Source organism: Zalophus californianus, chromosome 5, assembly GCF_009762305.2.
Source record: "Zalophus californianus isolate mZalCal1 chromosome 5, mZalCal1.pri.v2, whole genome shotgun sequence".
In the NCBI taxonomy this organism is placed as follows: Eukaryota; Metazoa; Chordata; class Mammalia; order Carnivora; family Otariidae; genus Zalophus; species Zalophus californianus.
This window is the reverse complement of record NC_045599.1, coordinates 27480367-27505699: the sequence shown is the minus strand read 5'-3', so window position 1 is coordinate 27505699 and position 25333 is coordinate 27480367. Positions and strand designations below refer to the sequence as shown.

At 47.8% G+C, this 25333-nt stretch overlaps 1 protein-coding gene and 1 non-coding gene across 4 annotated transcripts in view; one reads left to right on the top strand and one right to left on the bottom strand.

Annotated features, from left to right (window-relative positions):
- The first annotated feature begins 1786 nt into the window (after nt 1-1786).
- Nucleotides 1787-25333, top strand: part of VDAC1 (voltage dependent anion channel 1) — a 29659-nt gene continuing 6112 nt past the window's right edge. The window contains exons 1-6 of one of the 3 annotated variants that reach the window (XM_027605264.2): nt 1787-1849; nt 2521-2783; nt 14765-14837; nt 16911-17063; nt 17156-17208; nt 23067-23294. In XM_027605264.2, the coding sequence (XP_027461065.1) occupies nt 14790-14837; nt 16911-17063; nt 17156-17208; nt 23067-23294 (482 nt within the window). In that variant the 5' untranslated portion in view covers nt 1787-1849; nt 2521-2783; nt 14765-14789. Of the gene's footprint in view, nt 1850-2520; nt 2784-2871; nt 3000-14764; nt 14838-15359; nt 15410-16910; nt 17064-17155; nt 17209-23066; nt 23295-25333 lie in introns of those variants that run through there. The other 2 variants (XM_027605263.2, XM_027605262.2) reach the window with 2 other exon arrangements.
- On the bottom strand, nt 20930-21036 carry LOC113930003. The gene has a single exon (XR_003522389.1). It is a non-coding gene; the product is annotated as a U6 spliceosomal RNA (small nuclear RNA).

The following is a 25333-nucleotide window of genomic DNA, read 5'->3' as shown; positions in this document are numbered from 1 at the left end:
TTAAAAAAAAGTTCTCTCATTTAATAGTAAAGGTATTGTATCGCATTAAAGAATATTTGGGACATATAGAAAGAGCTAAAGGAAAAAAACCCCACTCAGTTCCATAAATTGCTTTTCTTAAGTTATTTATTTATTTATTTGTAATCTCTATACCAATGTGGGGCTTGAACTCATGACTCATAGTCAAGAATCACCAAGTCCCATAACCTGATACCCAACTTTCATTAATCATAAATTTCCTTCCAATATTTCTCTCTGTGTGTATGTATATATAATTTTTTTAAAAAATCATGTATATGATGTTGGAACTTCTTGGAACTGTTTTAAATCCTAGGAACCTCATGGTTTTGGATATGCCAGAGAAATTTTTTATTGTGTTTATCTTGGGATGTCCCCAGGATCTGGTCCCTGTCTCTCTTTTGTGGGCTGGCTTCATTCTTAAGGGCAAGTCTTTATTTCAAAAGCCCCAGGAAGTCTGGCCAGGGTCACTGGTCCATCCCCATAGCCAGTAGCATGCAGTGCTTTGATTGGTCCAAGAAAGGTCCCGGAGTCGGGGATGGAGTCAGTTCCATCAGAGCTTGTGGACTGACAGGAGGGGGTGAAGGGTCATTTCCTCCAAAGAAAAACTGTTATACCTGACCTGGGTTTATTAGTTCATAATTGCAAGAGAGGACCTGATTGGCTGGTGTTGAGTCAGGTGCCCACTCCCAGCTCAAACCCCTGGAAGACAGAGTGAACGTGGGGTTGCTAAGCCTGGCATGACAGGCTGCCTTGTTCAGTTCTTCCCTTGGGGCTGTGTTGGGGAGGGGTCAACATTGGGGTCTGAGGATTCCATGTCTCACCAGATTTCTTCACTGTTTTCTGAGTGCTTACCTGTTTTCTCTCCCATTTTAAACTCGCCACAGCCCTCTGAAGTTGAAGCTGAGCAGTTAGCCTTGTTGCCCAGGGTCACACCGCCAGTGAGTCAAAGGGCACTCACGTTATTATTATAGCAGCACCTAGGGGAGTCCCAGAAGGGACCCAGAGCAGGTGGGGCATGGGGAACTCTTCCCATGCTGAGGAGTCCTGAAAGGGGGTTTGGCAAAGGAATGCTGGAGAGGAGGGAGCCCCTAGGACATTTGGACCAAGCATCACACCTGGGCTTCACTGACCCAGGGTGAGGCATTTGCTCCTAGCTCATGGGATGTGAGGTTTCCAGAATCCCATCTTCCCATAGAGCCATCTGGTTCTGCCCTGCCTCCCTGAGGTTCTGTCCTCCCAAACTCCACTGTACTGCCCTCATGGGTGACCAGGGGCTTTCCTTGTCTCACTCTCTCCAGCAGTGTGCCGGGACCTTTGTGTGCAGAGTGGAGATGACCACGCTGGGAAGCTCTGAGTCCTGCAGTCAGCCATGGAGCTTCTCATGGGCTTGGGGAGAGTTCTAGCATTGGTCCTCCACGCTCCAGGACCTCAGGGGGTTTAGCTGTGCTTGCTTACATTTTCAATCAGACTTGAGCCCTCTACAGAGCCCAGTGCTCCTTGTCTGCACCCCGCCCCCCCATAAGCTAGCGCCCTTCTTCCTCAACATCCCACCCCCACTGGAACACCAGTTGCCCTTTCCCATTTAAACTGCCATCTCTTTCCAGAAGCCTGTCCTGACTGCCTCTGCCCAAGCCCCAGTTGCCTACTCCTTGAATTTGTGCCACAGGTGTTAGCCACCGCTAGGGAGTGTCCTGATTCCGTAGCCCTGCACCGCCTCCACCGGGGCCCCAGACGCCCCAAGCCTCGGAGAACGTTTGTTGGCTGAGGCGAAGGTCGTGCAGAATCTTCATCCAGCCACGAAGTGATTCATTCTTGGGAACACGCAGTGGTAATTCTTTGATGAAGGAGACCACCCGCTCAGGCCTAGCGGGGAGACGCCACACTCTTTACCGGGGGAGGCAGGCCCCTGGTGGACGCGCATTCCCCGATGGGGCGGGCCCCCGGCTGGCCAGAACCTGCATTACGTCTGCGCGCTGGGAGACTCAGGAGATAGTCTGGCGAAACGCAATTTACTTTTTTCACTTCACAAAATGCTCGGAAAATGGCTCCTAGCAGTTTCGCTCCAGGGAAAAAGTGTCTGCTAATCTGGAGTGCAAACTCGGCGCACAGGGGTTTTTCTCAGCGCTTTGCCCTCGGCCGCCGCGGGGCTCGGCGAGCCTGGCGTAGTGCAAGGAAGGGTCAGAGGAGGGAAACATTGCGTCGGGAGCCGGGGGCCGGGAGCCGGGAGCCGGGGAGCGACAGTCGTGGCCTCTCCTTCGTATCCGCGCCGCCTTGGGCGCCCAGTCCCCCAGCCAGGCCTGGGACTACCCCCAGGGGCACAGAGCCCCATGTAACATCCCGTGCGGGCTTTGCCCGGGTAGGGGTCCCGGGGGTCACCCAGGCCACCCGGGCTAGGCGCTGGTCCAGCAACACTCGCCGCATCATCTCCCGGGGGAGGGCGACTGTCTCCCAGCCGCGAGGTCGGGATGGGGGCCCAGGATCCCGCGCGTCTTCTGTTAGCGCAGGACCCACCCCACCCCCGGCCACCGCTCAGCGAACCGGAAGACCTTCCCCCTCCTCCACGCAAGCTTCACCCCGGCGGATTTCCAGCCAGGACTGGCCCGCACGGACGGCCGGCACGCGTGTCCCCGCGCACGCACACAGCCTGCGCACGTCAGCCCTCACGCCGCCTCGTCCCCGTGCCCGGGCGCACGGAGCTCTCACGCGTGCCCGCACACCCGGTGGGCACACGTATCCGCGGCGGGCACTGAGAGCACACGAAGGTAAGGGCGCGGGCCCGCTGGGGACCCGGGCCCAGGCCTGGTCGGTGTCCGGGGCGGGCTCAGGGGCGGAGCTCGCGGGTCCCGGCGCGCAGGGTCGGGGCGGGTCCGCGCCGCCGCCGTCCGCGCCGTCCCGCCCTCGGCCCGGCAGCTCGCTCCGTTCCTCTCGCTGCAGCCCCCGCGGTAGCAGCCGCCGAGCCCGCCGCCACCGCCCCTGAGGTAGGCGCCTCGGACCCGGGTCCGCGCTCAGCCCCGGGGAGCTGAGGGGGTTGGCGGTGCGGGGGGGAGCGGTCGTGGGCGAGGGGCCGAGGGCCGGGCCCCAGGGAGGGAGCGGGAGCGCTCCGCGCGGGCCTGGCCGGTCAGTGGTGGGCACAGCAGGCCGCGCGGGCCAGCGGCAAAGCGGGCTCGGCCGGGGGAGCGGGAGGCCGGACGTCCGGGGGGCTCCTGCGGCGGCGACTGGAGCCTGCGGGGGCCCCTGCGGGCGGAAGGGCACGGGCCGCCGCCGCGGAAGGCCAGGCCGGCTGCAGGTCTAGGTGACCTTTCCCGGCGGCGCCCTCTGGCCCTGGATCCCGCCAGCGCGGGTCGGGCGGGGGACCGCCTGCCACCCACGCTCGCCGGGCTCGGCCCACGGACCTGTGCGGGCCATGCTGTCGCCGCGGGGATGAGTTCTTGTGACGGCCGTGGCCCTTCGCTCCCAGCCCCACGCGCCCTATCCGGCCTGTCGGGTCCACGCCCAGGGAAGCTGGCGCCCGGCACTTGTCCGCGGGTGCCAGCTCCTTACGGGGCGGAACCGGAGGCTGAGTCGACTTAGGCCGCTGGGCCCTGGGCAGTAGGCTAGGCCTGGGGAGAGGACGCCCGGAGGGGAGCGGATGTGGCCTCCTTGGCCTTAGGAGGGATTCCCGGTTCCTTTGCTCATTCATTCACCGAGTGTGGCGGTGCTTTCACGAAACTGGTTCAGGGCCCTTGGATTTCAGGGCTGCAGTCCTAGTGACTTGTCCAAGGTCACACAGCCAGGACGATACCAAGCCTGGGTTTTCTCATCTGTGGAATAGGAGTAATTATAGCTCTCCTTTGTTGGGTTTTTGGGAAGAATGAAATGAGTTGGTTAACTCAGAGCCTTCGGTAGAAACCTTGACAGCCTTGAGGCTTTTGGGGAGGGTTTAGCCCATCCTCTGCACACCATTTTTACTCCACGTGGTGTTCTGGAAAGGGTTCAATAAACGTAGCCAGCTACTGTTATTTTAAACATTATTATTAAACACTTGTGTGCCAGGCATTGAGTAATTTTCAGGATAATTCAGGAAAAATCCTGTAAGTTTATAGACAGACAAGGTCAGGCTGAAGCAGGAAGTTGCGTGTGGGTGCAGAGCTGAGGGAAGCCTAGCCCTGTTTGACCTGAGGGAAGCCTAGCCCTTGACCAGCCTCACCTCTCCGGAGGAGATAGGGAATGGACCCCTCCTTTGCCTAATACTCGGTTGGCAAGGCCAGGGCAGACTGCCCAGGGCTAGCCTTGTTTCTCCACCCCAGCTCTGGACTGAGTTCTAAGGGTTAGGCTTAAGCCCTATGCAGCTTTGTTTTCAGTGCCTGGGCTGGTGCCACTTGGCGCACAGTAGGTACTTGAGAAGGGTCTTTGGGGGTAAATGCACTCTTGCTTTTTATCCAAGAGGCAGCTCACCCTTTCTGATAGGATAGTTTTTAGCATTGCAGCACATGGCTTATAGTAGGTGCTCATTAAGTATTTGCGAAATTATTGAATGGGCATATGCAGTGGCTGCAGGCCCAGACCATAGTCTCTTGATCTTGGACATCCTTTCTTTTTTTTTTCCCCCTTCTTTAAATTTTTTTATTGTTATGTTAATCACCATACATTACATCATTAGTTTTTGATGTAGTGTTCCATGATTCATTGTTTGTGCATAACACCCAGTGCTCCACGCAGAATGTGTCCTCTTTAATACCCATCACCAGGCTAACCCACCCCCCCACCCCCCTCCCCTCTAGAACCCTCAGTTTGTTTTTCAGAGTCCATCGTCTCTCATGGTTTGTCTCCCCCTCCGATTTCCCCCCCCTTCATTCTTCCCCTCCTTGGACATCCTAAGGGGCACGCACATCTCACTCACTTCCAGAAAATAGCTTTGCTTAACGAGAGTCACACATGTTTCAAGAGCTGCAGTGGAATGTACAGCCCTAGAGCTCTGAGAGGCAGAACTGTTTCCTAATTTGAAATAACTGCTTTAAACATGTTACCTTCATTCTGTGACTTTTCACGTCCTGTGGGAAACCTGTAGAACTGTGTTTTCTGGGCGTGTGGGGGAGGGTGACCCAGGTGAATGGGATTCTGCTAAGGTTTTGGGCCTGGTGCTTTTCCCCCCTCTCTGATGGTGGGTGGGTTGGTAACTTCAGCACTGGAGTTGTCCAGAGTAAAATGTTTGACCCTGCTGTCAGTTGATTACTTAGGTTTATTTCTGTATTCTATTCTATAAGCAGGGCTATCTGTAGACACAAACACAGCGGCTTAGGGGGACCATATAGTAAGGAGTTGCCATGGGTTGCTGGTCCTGATGGGCACTAGGCAGATGTGGGCAGTACCCTTCAAGCTGGTCATTGACCCTCACCTTCACTGGTAAGATGCTCCCAAGGCATTGCAGTTCACTTTGCCTTTGGTGGAATTTCTCGTGGCCTGACCTCTTTGTTGGTGGTGACTGAGAGAGGCATATGTGTGGTTGAGAGCCAGCCCAAGCTTGCAGGCAGCCCCTCAGGGTGCTCAGAGGGTCTGTGGCCTTGGACTTCCTACAGACTCCTCTGGTAGCCGCTGAGGAAATGTGACCAGTGGGGTCCTCAGCTGGGCCCGGGCACCTTCCTCCTTTTGACTGCTTGCTCTCGGGGGGTGTGGGTGATTGGGTATCTATGCCCTTTACCCAGAACTGTGCTGGAGAGAGTCTTGGAGTGCAGATTGAGTTCACAACACGTCTCTGACGTGAGCCACTGGATCTAGTACAGGTCAAGTCACTGTCTTATTCCTCAGTTTCTCCACTGTGTGATCATCATCATCAAAACAGTTGTTCTTACTTGAGAGCCTGCTCAGCACCCTCCTGGGGGATTAACATGTTCTGTGATGTTGAATCCACCATCCTACAAACCTTGGGAGAGAGGTCCTGTTGTTTCCTTTTCATGGGTCAGGAGGCTTGAGCACAGAGTTGGGACCCAGGGCGTGGTCTGGCTAGTTCCAGGGCTGGTGGTTTCACACCGAGGTTGCACACCAAGGGGCCACTGTGATGAGCTAATAGGGTAGAATATGCTGTTCAGCCGGAGAGTGTTCTTCTTCCACGCTGATCAGAGTGAACATGTGTATGGCTGGGTGTAGGCTAGCTGTCAGTGGATTGCAGTCAGTGGAGTCACCCCTTTGTTGCAAGGACAGTGACCCTGGGTGTCTATCAGGAGAAAGGTCAGTTTTTCCTGGAATGAGGTAGGAGGCATTCTAGGACCTACCTGGAGAATATTCAGCTAAACAGTACCTCATTGTGGTCAGGGAGGACTCTGGACCCTGTGGTTGAGGGTGACCTTTGGATAACTTGCATAGCACTGGTAATTATAATAAGGAATATATAAAATGTAAACCTCTAACAAAATACTGTCTGTGGTTGTTGCATACCTCCCAGGTACCATTCACTGTATTAAGTATTTTATGTTAACAATCTAATTTAGTTCTCACAGTGATGCTGAGACAGGTACTCTTTCCCCATATTAGAGCCGAAGAAAAGTGCGACTTGTCTTGCACAGCTCACATATCTAGAGAGTTGTGGAGTGGTATTGGAACTCAGGGCTGCTTGACTCCCAGGGCTGCTTGACTCTACCTGCCCAAGCACTGTCTATTTTAACCGCACTGGGTCAAGCCAGGTAGTGAGGCTCCAGGGAACTTGGGTAGTCTGAGACCAGGAAGGAGCCCTGGGTGCGCCTGGGACTCAGACCTTGGCATGCTGCCTGCCAGCCCAGGCCTTTCTTCCCTTGGTGGGTGGGGAGGCAGGCAGGGTGCCCCCAAGTCAGTTACATTGTCTTGAAGCTTCTTACGGAAGGCTTTGCTGGTGGTGGCCTACCTCCCAGAGTGTTTTTTGAAATAGAAGCAAGCCTAGGAAGCTGGACTGCCCGGTGTGAGACTGTCATGGAGTGGGAGGGAAGGACAGCTGCACTGGGAACACAGACTTGCTACCAGAGCGCAGGACGCTGGCTTTGCCAGCATCCTGTAGGCCTAGCCAGGGCCTGCCTTTTTCGTGAGAAAGTGTGGGATGGGGGTCTGTGGGGAGGCTTCTGATGGTGTTGGCCCAATATATTGGCTTTCAGAGCCCAGCTGGCCTTCTGCTGGAGAACTTGCTTTTCCTTGTCCCCAGAGTTAGGGGGAGGTGCTTTTATTCTAATCCCTGGCTGGTCTAATGCTCCTCCTATATGCTGGCCCAGTTCTGCTCAGAAAAACCACCTCTAATGCTGTTAAGAGAAACAGCAGAACCAAAGGCTTTCCTACAATTTTCCCTTTCTAAGGGAAATACAGGATGGTGATGGTGATGGAGGTGATTGCTCTGTTGGTCAGGGTCCTTGCAGGAATCAGGTGCACACTTATGTGCGGTGATCAAAGAAGGCATAACGAAGGGATCATTTACAAAGGTGTGAGCACAGTGTGGAGCACCTGACAAGTGATGTGTGCCCCCCCAGCCCCCACTCTGGGTCTTTTGGAACCTGGACGGGGCCCCTTGGCAGGAGTCAGTGCCCACCTGAGCCCCAGCAGGGAGGGAGCTTGGGGAACGAGTACCCTGGCCTTGCTCTCCCATCTTCTTCTGGTACCTCCTGTTGACCAAAACCAGCCATAGCCTTTGATAGCAGTCCATAATGATCAGCTCTTGGGGCATAGAGCAGGATGGAGGTGGAAAGTGGATCTGGAGGGGCAAACAAGGAATATCCAGAATAGGGGCACCTGGGTGGCTCAGTCAGTTAAGCCTCTGCCTTCGGCTTGGGTCATGATCCCGGGGTCCTGGGATCGAGTCCCGCATCGGGCTCCCTGCTCAGTGTGGAGTCGGCTTCTCCCTCTGCCTGCTGCTCTCCCTGCTTGTGCGCGCTCTCTCTCTCTCTCTGACAAATGAATAAATAAAGTATTTAAAGAAAAAAGAATATCCAGAATAATGGATTATGATTAGCACTGCCATATATGGAGGGCTCACTGTGTGCCAGACACTCCCACGTGCTCTGCCTACCTAACTTACTTAATCTTTGCAGTAATTCTGGTAGAAAGGCACTATTGTTAGCCCTGTTTTATAGATGAGCAAAGTGAGACCCTGGGAGTCTAAGTTTATCAGAGGCTTGTCCAAAGTTGCACAGCTAGTAGAGGCTGGTGCGGGTGGAACCTCTGCCAGGCTCATAGCTCCTTCTAGTAGTCACTGTACCCTGCTGCCTGGGTGCCCAGATGGGCTGGGAAATGCCATGGCAGGGAGGCTCCTGGTGTTTAGGTCCTAGCCCTGTTGTACTTTTGCCCTTGAAGGTGGTGTCTCTCAACCCATTGGGTGTTACCTTGCTCAGAAGACTTTTCCTGACTGAGCTTAAGGCTCCCCTGCTCCCTGTGTCGGCCTGTGCACTGGTCGTGCGCTCTCTGAGGGCACCTGGATCCTTCTGCCCTCTGCAGACAAAAGTTAGGCTGGGAAAGGCTGAGAGGGAGGGAAGGAGGCTTTTGGACAAGTGGCTCAGGCGATTCTCATGTATGCTAAAATTAGGGGATCCTGCCCTTCTTCTGCCTCCTGGTCACCTGAGAGTAGAATGTGCCCCCTCTAGGCCTTGCCTGTTAGCCCTGCCGTCTGAGTGTAGCTTGAACCGTTCTTGGAACCAGGGTAGATACTTTCCATATGGCTTCTCCTTTTGGCATCTGCACTGCAACAGCCTTTTAGAATGGGATTTACTGCAGTGTGGTGAAGGCAGCATAGCTCAATTTCACACACATTGGTTGGATTTTTTAGTTTTCTGTCCTCAAAAAAAATTACCAGTATATACCAACAACTTAAATAATGAAGTGGAATAAACATTGAAAATCCTATTTTAACTCCACTCCTTCTGTAAACCCCCTTTCCTTTCCAAGCAGCTCCCAGGCAGCCACAATTTACAGATGGGCTTACAGCTTTTCCATCATTTGCAAATGTATGAACATACAGACGTGCATGTAAAAGGGTTTTCCTCTAATAACAGGGAATTACACATTGTCTGTGACTTGCTTTTTTCATTTAACTACAGCTGGCCCTTGAGCAGCATGGGGGTTAGGGGTGCTTACCCTCCACGCAGTCGAAAATCCTTGTATGACTTTTGACTTCCCCCAAATTTAACTACTAATAGCCTACTGTTGACCAGAAGCCTTACGGGTAATATATAGCCAATTAACGCATATTTTGTATGTTATATGCATTATATTACTGTAGACTAAGCTAGAGAAAAAAATACTAAAAAAATCATAAGGAAGAGAAAATACATTTATAGTACTATACTGTATTTGTTGAAAAAAATCCGCATATAAGTAGATTTGTTGTCCAAGGGTCAACTGTATATCAAAGATGGCTTTCTTTGCCACCATGCATAAATCCAAGTCATTCTTTTTGATTACCACGTGATACTCCTTAGTTTGCAAGTACTCTAATTTCATTCATTCATTTCCCTGTCGGCCATTTAGGTTGCTTTTGGCTTATGTGTTATAAATAATGCTGCGGGGGAGCCTGGGTGGCTCAGTTGGTTAAGCGACTGCTTTAGGCTCAGGTCATGATCCTGGAGTCCCGGGACTCCATCCCACATCTGGCTCCCTGCTCAGCGGGGAGCCTGCTTCTCCCTCTGACCCTTCCCCCTCTTATGCTCTCTCTCTCTCTCAAATGAATAAATAAAATCTTAAGAAAAAATTAATAAGTAATGCTGCAGTGAGCATCCTCATGTATACATCTTTGGGTGCCTTGGGTGGGTTCCTAGCAGTAGAATTGCCACTAGGTTAATGTATGCCCACTTAGGCACTGACCAGCAGCTGTCTCCAAAGGGGCTGTACTGTACAAAGTACTTAACACCTGGCGTGAGCGGGAGTGACCATTTTCCACACCAATAGTGGATGTTTTCATTTATGTTTTTACCAGTTTGTTTGTTGAGTGAGCATCTCAAACACAGATGTGTCATTCACTCTAGAGTGGCTCCCTGAGGCCCTTAGAATAAAGTCCATGCCTTGTTCTGAGGTCAGAAGTGGCAGTGATCACTTCTGAAGGCACTAGGGTCTCCTCAGCCGGAACTGAGCTCTCCTTAGGCCACGGTGGGGGTGGAGGGTGCTGGTTGTGCTGGTTGTGGGTCTCTCCACCCCCAATCCCTGGTGGGGCTGCAGCATCCCTGCAGAGCGAGAGCCTACTGCCTGGCTACATTGTCATTTACTTAAACCCTCTTGTCAGATACTAAGTTTCTATTCTTTTCCCTCCTACTATAAAAATACTTTCATGCTCCTTGCACATTACTCATTAAACAGACATTTATATTGAATATCTGCTACGTGCCAGGGCTTGTCATCTTTGACACATAGCTTTTTACATTATTTTGGATAAATTTAGGCATGACAGGCTCTGGGATGCTTTGAGTTCAAGGGTGTGATTTGGGGGTAGGTGTGCACCGTGGGAGTGGTGGGGGCGCTGGAAGCAGAGCCGCTGTCACTACCAGGCTACTGATGAGTCTCCCCAAGGCGGAGGTTATGTAAGTGTTATGCAGGCCGCGCTGGGCGATATACTATCTCCACCCTTTGAGCTTCCAGTGTGGGCTGGATTTTCATTCCTCAGCTGGAATGGAGCTTGCGTAATCTGTTCAAGGTCAGCCAGGGTATGGGTGGGTAGGTAGGCTAGCAGGCTGTGGAGGGATACCACGGACTCCTGTCTCCTACTGTGACTTACTGGCTTTCTCAAAGTCATCAGTGACTGGGGGCGGGTCTGCTCAGCCCAGTTCTGTCCATCCCTTGTGTCCCATGTACCCTCCGGAACCAGGCTGCCAGGCTCTGCCTTGAAGACAAATGGGTTCCTGCCTTTCCCAGGCAGCCTTCTGATTCCCATCTGTCCAGGCCTGCCTGCCTGCCTTCCTGTATCAGAGTGCCCTGCTTTGTGCTCAGCCTCCAGAGGCCGGGCTTCTGAAGGCACATGAGGTGGATGCTGCAGAGACAGATGGTGAACGATTTGGAGCTGATCTGGGTGGAGGTAGGGGTTGGGGCCAGCGTTCAGCCTCAGCACAGGCAGGAGGATACGTGAGAAAGCAGGATGCCAAGCTCTCTTTCCTCTGGTCCCGGCCTGAGAAACCATGAATGGGAATCTTTTATTTCTACACTAAAATTGTTTTTGCAGTGGGTGCTGAGAACTGTGTAAAAATGGGCATTTCCTGGGTGCTGTTGGCAGTTGTAAGAAAGCTGAGCTCAGAGGCAGATTGCCTCAGGCTTTGCCTCAGTTCTCAGATAAATGCAGAAGGAGGGGCGCCTGCCTGGGTGGCTCAGTCATTTCAGTGTCTGCCTTTGGCTCAGGTCATGACCCCAGGGTCCTGGGATAGAGCCCCGCATCCGGCTCCCTGCTCCGCAGGAAGCCTGCTTCTCCCTCTCCCACTCCCCCTGCTTGTGTTCCCTCTCTCTGTGTCTCTCTGTCAAATCAATCAATCAATCAACCTTAAAAAAAATGCAGAAGGAGACTGGGCGGGGAGAGCAGAAGACTGCACCAAAAGCAGGGGGGAAGCTACATTTGCACAGCATTTGGGGGCCTTTAGTGAAGGGGCAGTCATCATCCTCTTGCCTTCCTTGGTGGGGGTTTCTTCAGGTCCAGGAGTGGGTTTGGCTCCCCACTCATCGGGTGGTGGTTGTGCATCTTCCCTGCGGGGTGCTGAGTGGCAGCCACACGGAGAGCCTGGCCTTATCCAAGCTGCCTCTGTGGGCCCAATTCCCTTGTCCTTAGATGGGAATCTCTTGAATGGCCATGTACTTTAGGGTGACGTTTGCTGGCATTGCAGTGTGTTGGTTTTGTTGTTGTTGTTGTTTTTTTGACAGGTGATTTTGCTTGTTCGGTTTCGGGGCTTAGTGATGAGTGAGGGTATTTGGGGGAGCATTAAATGATGAGTAATCTGCCTTTTCCCTGAGGGACAGACCAGTCCAGATATGAAAGCTGCTCCTGTCTGGTTAGGTGGGCCCTAGAGCCAGCAGAGGGTACTTGGGAAAGGCCCTGGTGCCCGAGGTACAGGGAGGTCTTAGCTCACTGGGAGATACTGCCATCGTGCTGCTCTTCCCCTCACCCTGGGGCTGAATTTGTGGCCAGCTAGGGAGGAGCAGCACTCAAGAGGGGTGCTCAGTCCACTGATTCCTGTTAGCATTGCTTGGGGTGGAGAATGTTGTGGGCCCTTCGCTGAGATGTTGTGCAGATTTCCTCAGGACTGCATTAGCTCAGCCTTTGACACAGGGTTGTGTCAGTGCTTCTCCTGGGAGGTACCAGGGCCATCTGTGGCCAGAACATATGCCTTGGCTGGCAGTATTCTGTTCTGGAGGCCCTGGTGGGTGGCTTCCTGGTCTGTCCCAGGGGTGGCTGTGTCTGTGAGGTTTGTTTGGGGTGGGAGGGGAACAGGTCAGGAGAGGGGAGTCCCCAGACTTGAAACAGCCAATGGGGACAGCCTAAAATAGATCTTCCCCCATGTTCTCCGTGGCCTGACCCTAATGCGGACTGAGCTATCCTTGGTTCTGGCTTGATCATGTGCAAGAACTAACAAGAGCAACAAAAATAAGATAGCGTAAACAGCTCACTGGCTGCTCCACTCCGCTCTGCACTGACACAAAAGTGCGCTGAGGCTGAATTAGCAAAACCTCTGCAAAAAGTAAAATAGGACTTGGACCACAATTTTATAATTTAAAATGGTGGAAGTTTAGAGTTGTTTATTTTCTTTCTTAAGATTTTATTATTTATTTATTTGACAGAGAGAGAGAGACACAGTGAGAGAGGGAACACAAACAGGGGCAGTGGGAGAGGGAGAAGCAGGCTTCCTGCAGAGCAGGCAGGGAGCCTGATGCGGGGCTCGATTCCAGGACCCTGGGATCATGTCCTCAGCCGAAGGCAGACGCTTAACGAGTGAGCCACCCAGGTGCCCCAGTATAACTGTATTTTAAAAAATTAATGGAACCATACGTGGGTTTATTGAATTTCTGCTAATTGAAGCTAATGATTCTGGAAATGGAGAAGATGCAGGCGATGGTTGTCTTCTCATGGCTCCTCTCCTCCTGGATGGAGCACACTGTGTGTGCTGCCCTGGATTAGGATTTTAATTCTGTGTATGTAATACGTCAAAGCAAAACCTTAGGGCAAGGACTCTTTGAATTACTCACCTTCCTTGAACACTGAGGTGTTTAATAAATGCTTGTTGATTGACTTAGTGGTATGCAACAATTTCAAGTAGTACTTTGATAGTTGGTTTTAAAGATTTATTTATTTATTTTATAAAGAGAAAAGAGCACAGGACAGCAGGGGGAGGGGGAGGGGCTCAGGGAGAGGGAGAGAAGCAGACTCCTTGCTCAACCTAGAGCTCCATCTCACGACCCTGAGATCATGGCCTGAGCCAAGATCAAGAGTTGGGTGCTCAACTGAGCCACCAGCTGCCTCTGATGGTTTTATTTATTTATTTATTTATTTAATTTTTTTAAAAGATTTTATTTATTTATTTGACAGAGACAGCGAGAGAGGGAACACAAGCAGGGGGAGTGGGAGAGGGAGAAGCAGGCTTCCCGCCGAGCAGGGAGCCCGATGTGGGCTCGATCCTAGGACTCTGGGACCATGATCTGAGCCGAAGGCAGACGCTTAACTGAGCCACCCAGGCGCCCCTAAAATATTTTATTTACTTATTTGAGAGAGAGAGAGAGAGAGAGAGAGAAAGCATGAGCAGGAAGGGCAGAGGGAGAAGCAGCTTCCCAGCTCAGCAAGGGGCCCAATGTGGGATTCGATCCCAGGACCTTGGGACCATAACCTGAGCTGAAGGTAGATGCTCAACCGACTAGCCACCCGTGTGCCCACCCGATAGTTGGTTTTAAAAATAAAGTCCTAGGGGCGCCTCGGTGGCTCAGTCGTTAAACGTCTGCCTTCGGCCCAGGTCATGATCCCAGGGTCCTGGGATCAAGCCCCGCATCGGGCTCCCCGCTCCGCGGGAAGCCTGCTTCTCCCTCTCCCACTCCCCCTGCTTGTGTTCCCTCTCTTGCTGTGTCTCTCATTGTCGGATAAATAAAATCTTAAAAATAAATAAATAAATAAATAAAGTCCCATTGCAGTTCAGCAAATGTTTGTTTACATTAAATTTTCAGGGGTGTGTGTAGTTTCGTTTCCTTCCAGGTGAAGAGTTGCCTAATTGATTTTACTGTATTCTCTGTGGGGAATATGATACTCAAAAAATGTGTTCCTCTGAAATGCAAAGTTTTTTTGAAAAGTTACATTCATTTTGGCACATGGTAGGTACTCTGTAAATATTTTGTTGAATGAATGAAATCAGAACCGTATGGAAAATAGTTTGGCCTGAAAAAGCTCTGATACCTATTCAGTGCATTTAATGTCATAGCAGCCGACATTTTGTAAGAAGATATGTTTTATTGGCAAGAGTCCTGCAGTTCACTAAGTAGTTGGCTCATGGGAATGTGTCTTTGACTATTAATTCGTTCAGCAAACATTAACTGATTCCTGCTATATTCTGAGCTTGTGCTCAGTCCTGGGGATGCCATGGAGAAGAGATCTAAAGGCAGGCTGATCAGCTATCAACAAAAACTTATGAGGTATCTCAACCTCTGGATACAAGGAGAAGCATGAGATAGTAAGGCTTCCCTGTGCACACCTGGAACTTTGAGCCGGTGATTTTTTATTGGTTGTTAATTACAGCTAATAATTTTTATTGATGGAAAACTAATTTCCCTAATTACTGATGTATTTCTTCTGGTGATTCTTTTATTGTAGCAGAAGATGGCTGTGCCTCCCACGTATGCTGATCTTGGCAAATCTGCCAGGGATGTCTTCACCAAGGGTTATGGTGAGTGTTTCAGTTCACCGGCTGGGTTGGCATGTTTTGGATTTGACCCATCACATTTTGAGAGATGTGGGTCAGTCAGCTCTTAGAACTTTCATGTTGGGGAAAAGAAGATAAGCTTTCTATGGCTAGTAGTTCTGGTTTGTGTACCCGGTAGGGGCAGGCTCATGAATTACTATAGACAAGTGGACATTTTGATTTTCTCTCCCACAGGTGGGAGCAGCTCTGTGTGTGCTGTTGCAGTGGAGTATGATTTCTAAATGTAGCCCATTCTTAGGCATGTGCTCATGCTGTCATGTACCTGTTTCTCACATTCTGCTGGGAGTGCAGGTGGGGCCCTGGGGGTTGCTGTGCCTTTTCTTTCTACTACCGTTTGGTGGCCCCTGAGCTCCACACGTAGGCAGGCAGCAGCGGAAACGGGCTCCCTACACACTCATGGCATTTTGGAAAAGCAGAAGGGAGGCAGAGATGCTACTCTCAAGTTAGTTATTTAACCTATTAATAGTTACCATCTTCTTTGTTTAGGATTTGGCTTAATAAAACTTGACTTGAAAACAAAATCTGAGAATGGACTGGTAAGTTGTCTGACCGACGTGGAGTATGGGTGTTTATTGTAAGATCAGTAAATAGCTGCCATGTCCTGGGTGGCAAAGACAGATGAAAGGCCCTTCTTGGTTATGGAGAGCTGTGGTTGTCACATTCATTGCATCCTCTAGGGGATGGGTGGTCCAGGGGAACCCTGCCGACAGCTCCCCAATTTAACAGCTTTTATTTTTTTTTATTTTTTTAAAGATTTTATTTATTTGAGAGAGAGAGAAAATGAGAGATAGCACGAGAGGGAAGAGGGTCAGAGGGAGAAGCAGACTCCCTGTTGAGCAGGGAGCCTAATGTGGGACTCGATCCCGGGACTCCAGGATCATGACCTGAGCTGAAGGCAGTCACTTGACCAACTGAGCCACCCAGCCTCCCCCCCTCCAATTTAACAGCTTTTAATACTCAATTGGCAGGCCTCAGTTTTATTTTTCCTTGTTTCTTATTTTAAAACTGACTTGTTTTCAGGGCTCCTTGGTGGCTCAGTTAAATGTCTAACTTAAGCTCGGGTCATCATCCCAGGGTCCTGGGATCAAGCCTTGTATTGCCTGTTTCTCCCTCTGCCCCTCCCCCCACTTGTGCATGCTCTCTCTCTTTTTCTCAAGTAAATAAATATCTTTAATAAAAAAAATTGACCTGATTTCAGTGCCACATAATTATTTAAAAAAATCTTAGTAGTTCCTTTTATTTTTTATTTTTTTAAAAGATTTTCTTTATTTATTTGACAGAGAGAGACACAGCGAGAGAGGGAACACAAGCAGGGGGAGTGGGAGAGGGAGAAGCAGACTTCCCGCCGAGCAGGGAGCCCGATGTGGGACTCGATCCCAGGACCCTGGGATCATGACCTTAGCCGAAGGCAGACGCTTAATGACTGAGCCACCCAGGCGCCCCCCTTTTATTTTTCTTTTAAAGATTTATTTATTTATTTTAGAGAGAGAGCGTGCATGCACAAGCTGGGGAGGGACAGAGGGTGAGGAAGAGAATCTCAGAATCTCAAGCAGACTCCCGCTGAGAGCAGAGCCCAAAGATGGTGGGGCTCGATCTCACAGCCTTGAGATCATCACCTGAGCCGAAACCAAGAGACGGATGCTTAACTGACTGAGCCACCCAGGTGCCCCTTTAGTAGTAGTAGTCCCTTATAGATTGTACGTGTGGCAGTTGTTGGGAAGGAGGAAGTTTTGGGGTTAATTTACTGCAGTGTCATCTTTAGCTCAGTGCCTTTTCTCTCTAATAGGATGGAAGGGGGATTGCCTTCCTTTCTAGACTAAAGCTTTACCAGGGAGGAAGGAAGCTGTCTCCTGACAAAGAATTCCCCAAAAGAGTCCTTTAATCAACAGACTTCTTTAGCCTTATCTGTATTTAAATATTGAATCAAATTATAGGAATAGTTTTTGCCCCCACACATCCTTACATAAGTGGACGTACGTTCTGTTTAGGGTGGCATCCTGCTGGCATATAGGCTGTGACTCTCTCTCTCCTTTAAAGGAATTTACGAGCTCAGGTTCAGCCAACACTGAGACCACCAAAGTGACCGGCAGTCTGGAAACCAAGTACAGATGGACCGAATATGGTCTGACGTTTACAGAGAAATGGAACACTGACAACACACTAGGCACAGAGATCACTGTGGAAGATCAGGTAATGGTCACCCGGGAAAAGACATAGTTTTGTTCATTGACATCTGTTTCCCTGCCTTTTGACTAAACCTGGCAAATTTCTTTTCCGTTCAGCTTGCACGTGGACTGAAGCTGACCTTTGATTCATCCTTCTCACCAAACACAGGGTAAGAATCTCCCTCTTTTTTTTTTTTGTTAAGCAAGGACATATAGCTGTGTGTTACAGTAAGGCTCTGGGCTGCCCATTGTGGTTCTTCTAGCCTCAGTTGTGGAGGGCTCTAGGACTTGGGGTCCAGTCATGCTGTTCCATGTGAGTGAGGTTGCTGCTAGAACAAATGGCCAAGGCTGTAGGGTAGCAGGCGAGGTTTGGAAGCAGGGGCTAAGCGATCACTGTTGCCACCCCCAGTTTTCAGGCTGGGAGGGTCCTCTCCCCAGCTTTATGCTTCGGAGCACTGAGAGAGTGTGGCTTCTGACGGTAGGGTGGCTCCTGACTGAGGCTGCTCTTTGTGCACACCCCCCCCCCCCCCCCCGCCGCCGCCACAAAGCAATTAGGCTTGACAGTTATTGGGCTCTCATTAGGAGGCAAGATGGTATGTTGGTTGCCTCAGTTCCTGGGTGCTTTTCAAAGTGGCTAGAAGGGCACACTTTTTTTTTTTTTTTAACCACTCAGAGCAGTAGGTTTCTTAAACATGGGGAAGGTTGTTTTGCATACAGCTGACAGGCTCAAGGGCATATACCAAATTTCATTTGTTAGTTTTTAAAAATTGTAAAATACACACACAGAATTTACCATCTCAGCAGTCTTTAAGTGTACATTTAGTGGCATTATGAATTTCATCTTTTGCCATTCCATATTATTTCTTTTCTTCCCTTCTGACAGATGTCTTTCAGAGGAAGGGTCTACTGAGCCTGTACTGCATGTGGGTAACTACAAGGGACTGGGCAGACAGGGTTTCTGTCTCTGGAGGTTATAGTCTTTTTGTAACTTTGTTACGGATGACAGACCATTGGGCAGGAGTTGCATTTACTCTTGTTCTCATTTCTGCTGTAGTTTCTCCGCAGGAGTGTTGCTTTTTTCCTTGCCTACTTCCCTCCAGGCACCCTGCCGTGATGGGAGAGGTCACCCAGAGAGACCCTCTGATACCATGCGAGGCAGGAGGATGTGCTCACCTGCTTAAATTTGCTGCCTAGGACTTTGCCCTGAGATGGCACACTTTGGAATTTGTAAGGGATTTCCCATTATGTTTGGGAGGTTTGCAGAGAAGTCTCCAGGTCCTACAGTAATACACATAAGAGGAACATTTTTTTAATTTAACTTTTTATTTTGAAGTAATTTTATACTTAACATACACAAAAATGTTGCCCAAATAGTGTGTAGAGTTCCCTTATTTCCTAGGCCTAACTTCTCCTAATGTTAACATATTACATGACTACAGTATAATGATCAGAACCAGGAAATTTATATGGCTTTCATACAGTTAACTAGTCTGTTGTCCTGCTGATGTCTTATTTCTGGTCCATGATCCAGTTCAGGATACTAGATCACATTTAATTGTTAAATCTCTTTTGTCTCCTCTAATCTGGGACATAGTCTGTCTTTCTTGGTCTTTCTTGACCTTGGCAGTGTTAAAGAGGATTGGCCAATTATTCTGTAGAATCCTTCGATTTGGATTTGTCTGATGTTTCCTCATGGTGAAACTCAGGTTATGCATTTTTCGCAGCCACAGAAGTGATGTTGTATTGTGTCTTTCTTGGTGCGTGATGTCAGGGCATAGATGTCAGTATGCCTCGTTAGTAGTGACGTTAACTTTGATCACTTGATTAAAGTGGTGTTTGCGAGGTTTCTCTATGAAGCTATTTTTCTCTTTGTAAATAAGTTTATCTTGGGAGATACATTGAGACTATGCAAATATTCTGTTTCTTTTTTTTTTACATCTTTTTTTAAGATTTTATTTATTATTTGAGAGAGAGAGAGAATAAGAGATAGAGAGCACGAGAGGGAAGAGGGTCAGAGGGAGAAGCAGACTCCCTGCTGAGCAGGGAGCCCAATGTGGGACTCGATTCTGGGACTCCAGGATCATGACCTGAGCCGAAGGCAGTCGCTTAACCAACTGAGCCTCCCAGGCGCCCGCAAATATTCTGTTTCTTATCCTTTGACTAAGTTAGTATCCGTTGGTGATTCTTGCCTGCAACAATTATGTTTGGAGGATGGTGATTTTCTCTTCCCATAATTCCTTCTGCATTTATTAATTGGGATTCTACTGTAAGGGAGAGCTCTTTCTTCTCCATTTATTTATTTAATCAATTATTTATATCAGTATGGATCCATCAACATTTGTTTTATTCTGTGGGTTATAATCCATTACCATAATATATTTTATACTCATTTGTTTTAGATATGGCCATTGGGCATAAGTTGACATCCTGTGTTTTTTATAATCCCCTGTCATTTCTTTTGAGCTCTACTTAAGAAGATGTACCAGGCTTATCTTCGGTTTTTTCTTCCCTAGTCCTGCTATCAGGCATTTCTCCAAGGAACTTCAGTTCCTTTTATTGAAGAATGGTGTTTAGAAACCAAGGTTGTATCCATATTGCTCCTGGGTATTTGAGGCAGGTTTTGATGACTTGGTGGAGATTGGAAATGAAAGCTGGCTTTCCAAAACTACTAAGGGGGTTAGCCTGGGAAAGCATCCTGGCTTCTGTAAGGAGCTGAGCATAGACCACATTTTGGATGAGGCTGCAGACTCAAGATATCTACAGACCGCACCCACTCTGGGTACCCACCACAGGAAAAAAAGCCAACTTGTTAACCAGAAATCAGTCATGCCTTGCTCAGGTGCTTGTCAAGTTAGCACCATGAAATAGCTTAAAAAAAAAAAATCCCAATAATGTTTGAAAGAGGGAAAACTCCAAAGGTGTGGAGTGTTACATGGGAGTAGGAACCTGGAGAGAAACCTGAGTCACTGCCCCAGCACTGTCCATTCTCTGGGGACTTTGTGTTCCTGCCAGAATTCATTGAGAACAGTGTAAGGGAGGCACTGTGTAAATGGTCAGGTGTGGCTGGTGCACACCACTGTTCAGAGGTCCTGCCACAGGCAGCACATTTTGTGATTGGCAGCAGCTTTTTACCTGGTGGTTATAAGATGACTGGTCTTTATAGTTCTTGGTCTCCTTCTCTTTCTAAATATCAGCCTCTGAGCAGCTGTCTTTCATCAATCAACCTACTAGCATGGTGCCATTTGGATAAGCCAAAACCTAGGCTTCTTCCTCCAAAGAGCAGGCAGACCAGCATAGGTTTATTTTGAGTTTTTCTTGTTGAGAGAGAATGTGTTTGGTTGTTACTCCTTTCCTTCAAAGCTTGAGAAAATGCACCAAAGCAACTTGAACAAAAGTTGCAAGTGTCGCTGTCATTTATGAATGGTGTTTGCTTTATTTTCAGCTATGATGTCTGAAATTCTGTCATTGACGACTTGGAATGTTTAACCTTAAATTTTTTAATATAGAAAAGTTCAAACATACAAAAGAAAGCAGTAAAAAAAAAAGGCAAAATAGTATGTTAAGCCCTCATCATGTTCTGATATCAACCCATAACCAATTATGTTTTATTTATACATTCATAATCTCTCCCTCAGATTATTTTGAAGTAAATAACAGTTGTCACATAATTTCATCTGTAAATATTTTAATATGCATCTTTAAGTGATAGGATTTTTTTTTTAAGTTTTTATTTTAATTCCAAGTAGTTAACACACAGTCTTAATATTAGTTTCAGGTGTACAATATAGTGATTCAACAATTCCATACATTACCTGGTGCTCATCATGACGAGTGCCCTCCTATCCCCTTCCCCCCTCCCTTCTGATAACCATCAGTGTGTTCTCTAGAGTTAAAGATATGGAACGCTTCACGTATTTGTATGTCATCTTTGGGCAGGGGTCATGCTCATCTTCTCTGTATCATTTCAATTTTAACATATGAGCTGCTGAAGCAAGCACAATATTGATTCCTTTTTAAAGATTTTATTTATTTATTTGAGAGAGAGAGAATGAGAGATAGAGAGCATAAGAGGGAAGAGGGTCAGAGGGAGAAGCAGCCTCCCTGCTGAGCAGGGAGCCCGATGTGGGACTCGATCCCGGTACTCCAGGATCATGACCCGAGCCGAAGGCAATCGCTCAACCAACTGAGCCACCCAGGCGCCCTATTGATTCCTTTTTAAAAAAGTATAACCACAATATGATTACATTGTAAAAAATTAATAAATCTCTAGCCTGATCAAATTTACATGATTTCATTTTTTTTTTTTACAGAATCAAAAATTGTCCATGCAGAATTGCAGTTCATATGGCTCCTTAAATCTCTTTAATTTGTAGATTCTCCTCCTTTCCCCACCCCCCCTTGCAATTTATTTGTTGAAACTAGATCATTTGTCCCATAAGATTACATATAGACTAAATTTTTCTGTTTGCATCTCTGTGGTGCCATTTAACTTGTTCCTCTGTCCCCCATGTTTACTGTGAATTGGTAAAGTAGTGGTAAAATATAAGTGGTGCTCTATGCTTCCATGACTTGGACGTAGAAGGCTTGGTTTGTTCTTTGTATGTTAAAGTTAGTGCTATTCACAATTCATTCATTAAGGATTATAAATTGGTGATAATTCTACTTCAGTCATTCATTCTTCATGTATTAGAATATTTCAATAAAAAGAGACTTCTCATAAACCATTGGTTACCTTGAGATAGAGTTAGTGTAGGAAAGGTGGAATAAATGTTTGCTTCCTTTTTAATTTATTGTTTCAAAGTAACAGTTTGGTTCTCTAGTCTCTGAAGATGACTGGTGTGTGTGTTTTAAGTGTCAGTATGAATGAATTCATAGATTTATACATATTTGTTATGTTTCAATCCATTGCTGGTGTTATTCTTAAAGATGAACTCATTGTTTCATGTTTGAAGCCCTTAGGAATCTCTTCAGGCTAGCTCTCAAGTCATTGTGCTCCAACCCCAGTAGTCTTTGATAGTTTTGATAAATGCTTCAAGCTCACCCCGCACATTTCCTGTCCTGACCTGTAGTCTGCTGTTTCTTCAAGGGGCACTGGTGCCTTTTAGGAGAGAATGGTATTTAGAGTCCAGAGTCTGGGTGCTGGGGATGAAGCTTTAATCTCAGCGTGAATGAGATTGGGTTGGACAAGGCTGTGTAGATGCCAGTCGCTGCTGAGAATGCACCTTGCTTTGGGAGGATGTCCAATTTGTAGCTGAATAACAGAAAATAGTTTTTATTTGATAGGTGTGGTGTTGACCTTTGGTAAAGGCAGGGTAATATATTTGCAGGGGACATGACTCACCTACCTTTCCTGAGCAGTAGGCACAGGAGGCACTGATCTGGTCATATATGCAAATTTGGGATTAGCAGACAAGACCTGCGACTTGTTCTGTCTTGCAGGGCTTCCCAGCCCCCATGCCTGCAGGGCCCCAGGTTGCACATCAGTATCCAGGTCTCTCATTGGGATCTCATGAATACTGAATTAAAAGCTGTTATATTTACGTAGACGGGATCTATCTAGTATTTGTTTCTTTCTTTACTTAGAAAGTGAGCCACAAAGTAAAGCTGCTGTTTCCCTGCCTTCATGACAGATAACACTGTATCTTTTTCATACATGGAGAATAGCAAAGAAACATCTGTTTCATAATTACATGGTCGCATTCTCTCTAATAAATGCCTGTGTAGGCCATTACATTAAGCATAGGGAGAGGTTAGTAAAAGAAAATTATTTAGCGCTTTTTCCCCCCAAGCTTTTCTTGCCTCTGTTCTCACTTCATTATTGTGGCATTTCTGCAGACTGGATTCTGGTTAGAGAACTTGTGTTCTGCCGTTGTGGTACTGCAGTTGTGTACGGGAGATCTGGGCCCCGACTTTGCCCCCCATCCCTCTATGTAAACTGGGATTTAAAACAAATTTTTTTTACACTCCTTGGCATGGTTGTTGCAAGGTGAGTTAGCTTGTGATCTTAATACAATTTCTTTTCCTTCAGGAAAAAAAATGCTAAAATCAAGACAGGGTATAAGCGGGAGCACATCAACCTGGGCTGTGACGTGGATTTCGACATTGCCGGTCCTTCAGTCCGGGGTGCTGTGGTGCTGGGATATGAAGGCTGGCTGGCTGGCTACCAGATGAATTTTGAGACTGCAAAGTCTCGAGTGACCCAGAGCAACTTTGCGGTTGGCTACAAGACTGACGAATTCCAGCTCCACACTAACGTGTAAGTGTACGTGGGTGTGGTGTGTGAGTGTGTGCAGAAGGGAGATTGCTTTCCAAGCTCAATTTTTAATCACTTTAAAGTGAGTGTGCTGGAATCAGATGAACCAAATGGCCTGCTGGGCCATTTTTCTGTTTCCCACCAGCCCATTTCCGGAAGTGGCTTAGGTTCTTTGTGTTCTAGAAACAGTCATTGTTGGTGCTGGTACATACAGAATGACTGATCAGTTACAGCAGTGGCATGATGTCCATCGAGAGGGGTGTCCCTTCCATGCTAGTGTCCTCTTGTGGACATTTGAACACCTTTGGGTTTTGGTAACAAAATGGCGGGGAAAGGTGCCGCTGTCTTTCTCAGTGTGATGCCTGAGGTCAGGTTGCCGCGCTTAATGAAATGCAGATCTGAGAGACAGGTTAGGGGATGATGAGCTCAGTTGCGTAGTGTTTTTTCCACATGGCATAGCATGCAAAAGTTTATTAATTACCGGACAGTACGGTGAAGGGGAGAGAAAAGTGCAAGTTAGTTTAGAGAGCCCCTTGTAAATCAACCTTGGGAGTTCAAGTGAAGTGCTGTTGATTTAGGCGAATGGAAACACACATCAGCCTAAAATCCCCGTAGGCGTGAGGAACTAATCTGTGGCGCTAGTGGGGGACAACTTTACCAATTTTCTTTTTTTCCACTAGAGGTCAGTAAAGAGGTGATTTCTTAAAGATCTAGTAACATTTCCATTTACAAACTTTTTTGAAGAATTTTTATCTGGTAGTTCCCCCATATCTGCCATTTCACTTTCATGATGTCAGTTGACAGTTCCACAGTCAACCACAGTCTGGAAGTAGATGATCCTCCTTCTGATGTATTTCAGAAGGTCAGTAGTCGCCTGGCGCTGTGTCACATGTCTCTGTCATTCACCTCACCTTCATCCCATCATGTAGGCATTTGGGTCATCTCACATCATCCCAAGAAGGTTGTATATGGGGGCGCCTGGGTGGCTCAGGCTGTTAGGCATCCGACTCTTGATTTCAACTCAGGTCATGATCTCAGGGTCGTGAGATTGAGTGAGTGTGGGGTTTTGTGCTGGGTGTGGAGCCTGCTTAAGATTCTTTCTCTCGGGGCACCTGGGTGGCTCAGTTGTTGGGTGTCTGCCTTCGGCTCAGGTCATGATCCCAGGGTCCTGGGATCGAGCACCACATCGGGCTCCCTGCTCAGCGGGAAGCCTGCTTCTCCCTCTCCCACTCCCCCTGCTTGTGTTCCTGCTCTCGCTGTGTCTCTCTGTCAAATAAATAAATAAAATCTTAAAAAAAAAAAAAAAAGATTCTTTCTCTCCCTCTGCCCGCACCCCCCCCACAAAAAAAAACAAAACCAAAAGGGTATATGTAGTATAATAAGATATTTTGAGAGACAGAGAGACCACATTCATATATCTTCTATTACAGTATATTAATTGTTCTATTTTATTAAAATAATAGAAGTTACTGTTCCTTATTTCTTACTGTGTCTAATTTATAAAATTTGTCACAGGGATGTATGTATAGGAGAAAACATAGTCTATATAGGGATTCAGTACTATCTGTGGTTTAAGGCATCCCCTGGGGGTCTTGGAACATATCTCCTGCAGATAAGGGAGGACTACTCTAATTAATGTAATTAACATAACAGAATTAATATAATAGATATTAATATAATTTTTGAATTTTTTAAAACTAGAAAATCACAGGAAAACCATAGTGAAGGACAGTCCAGGGTTGGGTTGGGAGTGGGAATGTGTGACTACAAAGGGGTGGTATGAGATTTGGGGGTGGTGGAATTGTTCTGTATTCTGATTTTAGTGGTGGTCACACAAATCTTGTACACGTGTTAAAATCCATAGAAATGTACACCAAAAGAGTAAAAAATAAAAGATATAAATTCAAAAAAGGTAACATAAAAATGTCACAGGAAAAACAGCACAAGCAATAGAAGGGTTTTTTAAGTTAGAGTTCTGACTGAAATGGAAAGTCTTTCTTGGTTTGGAATTGGAAATGGGCACCAATTATAGGAATAATAAT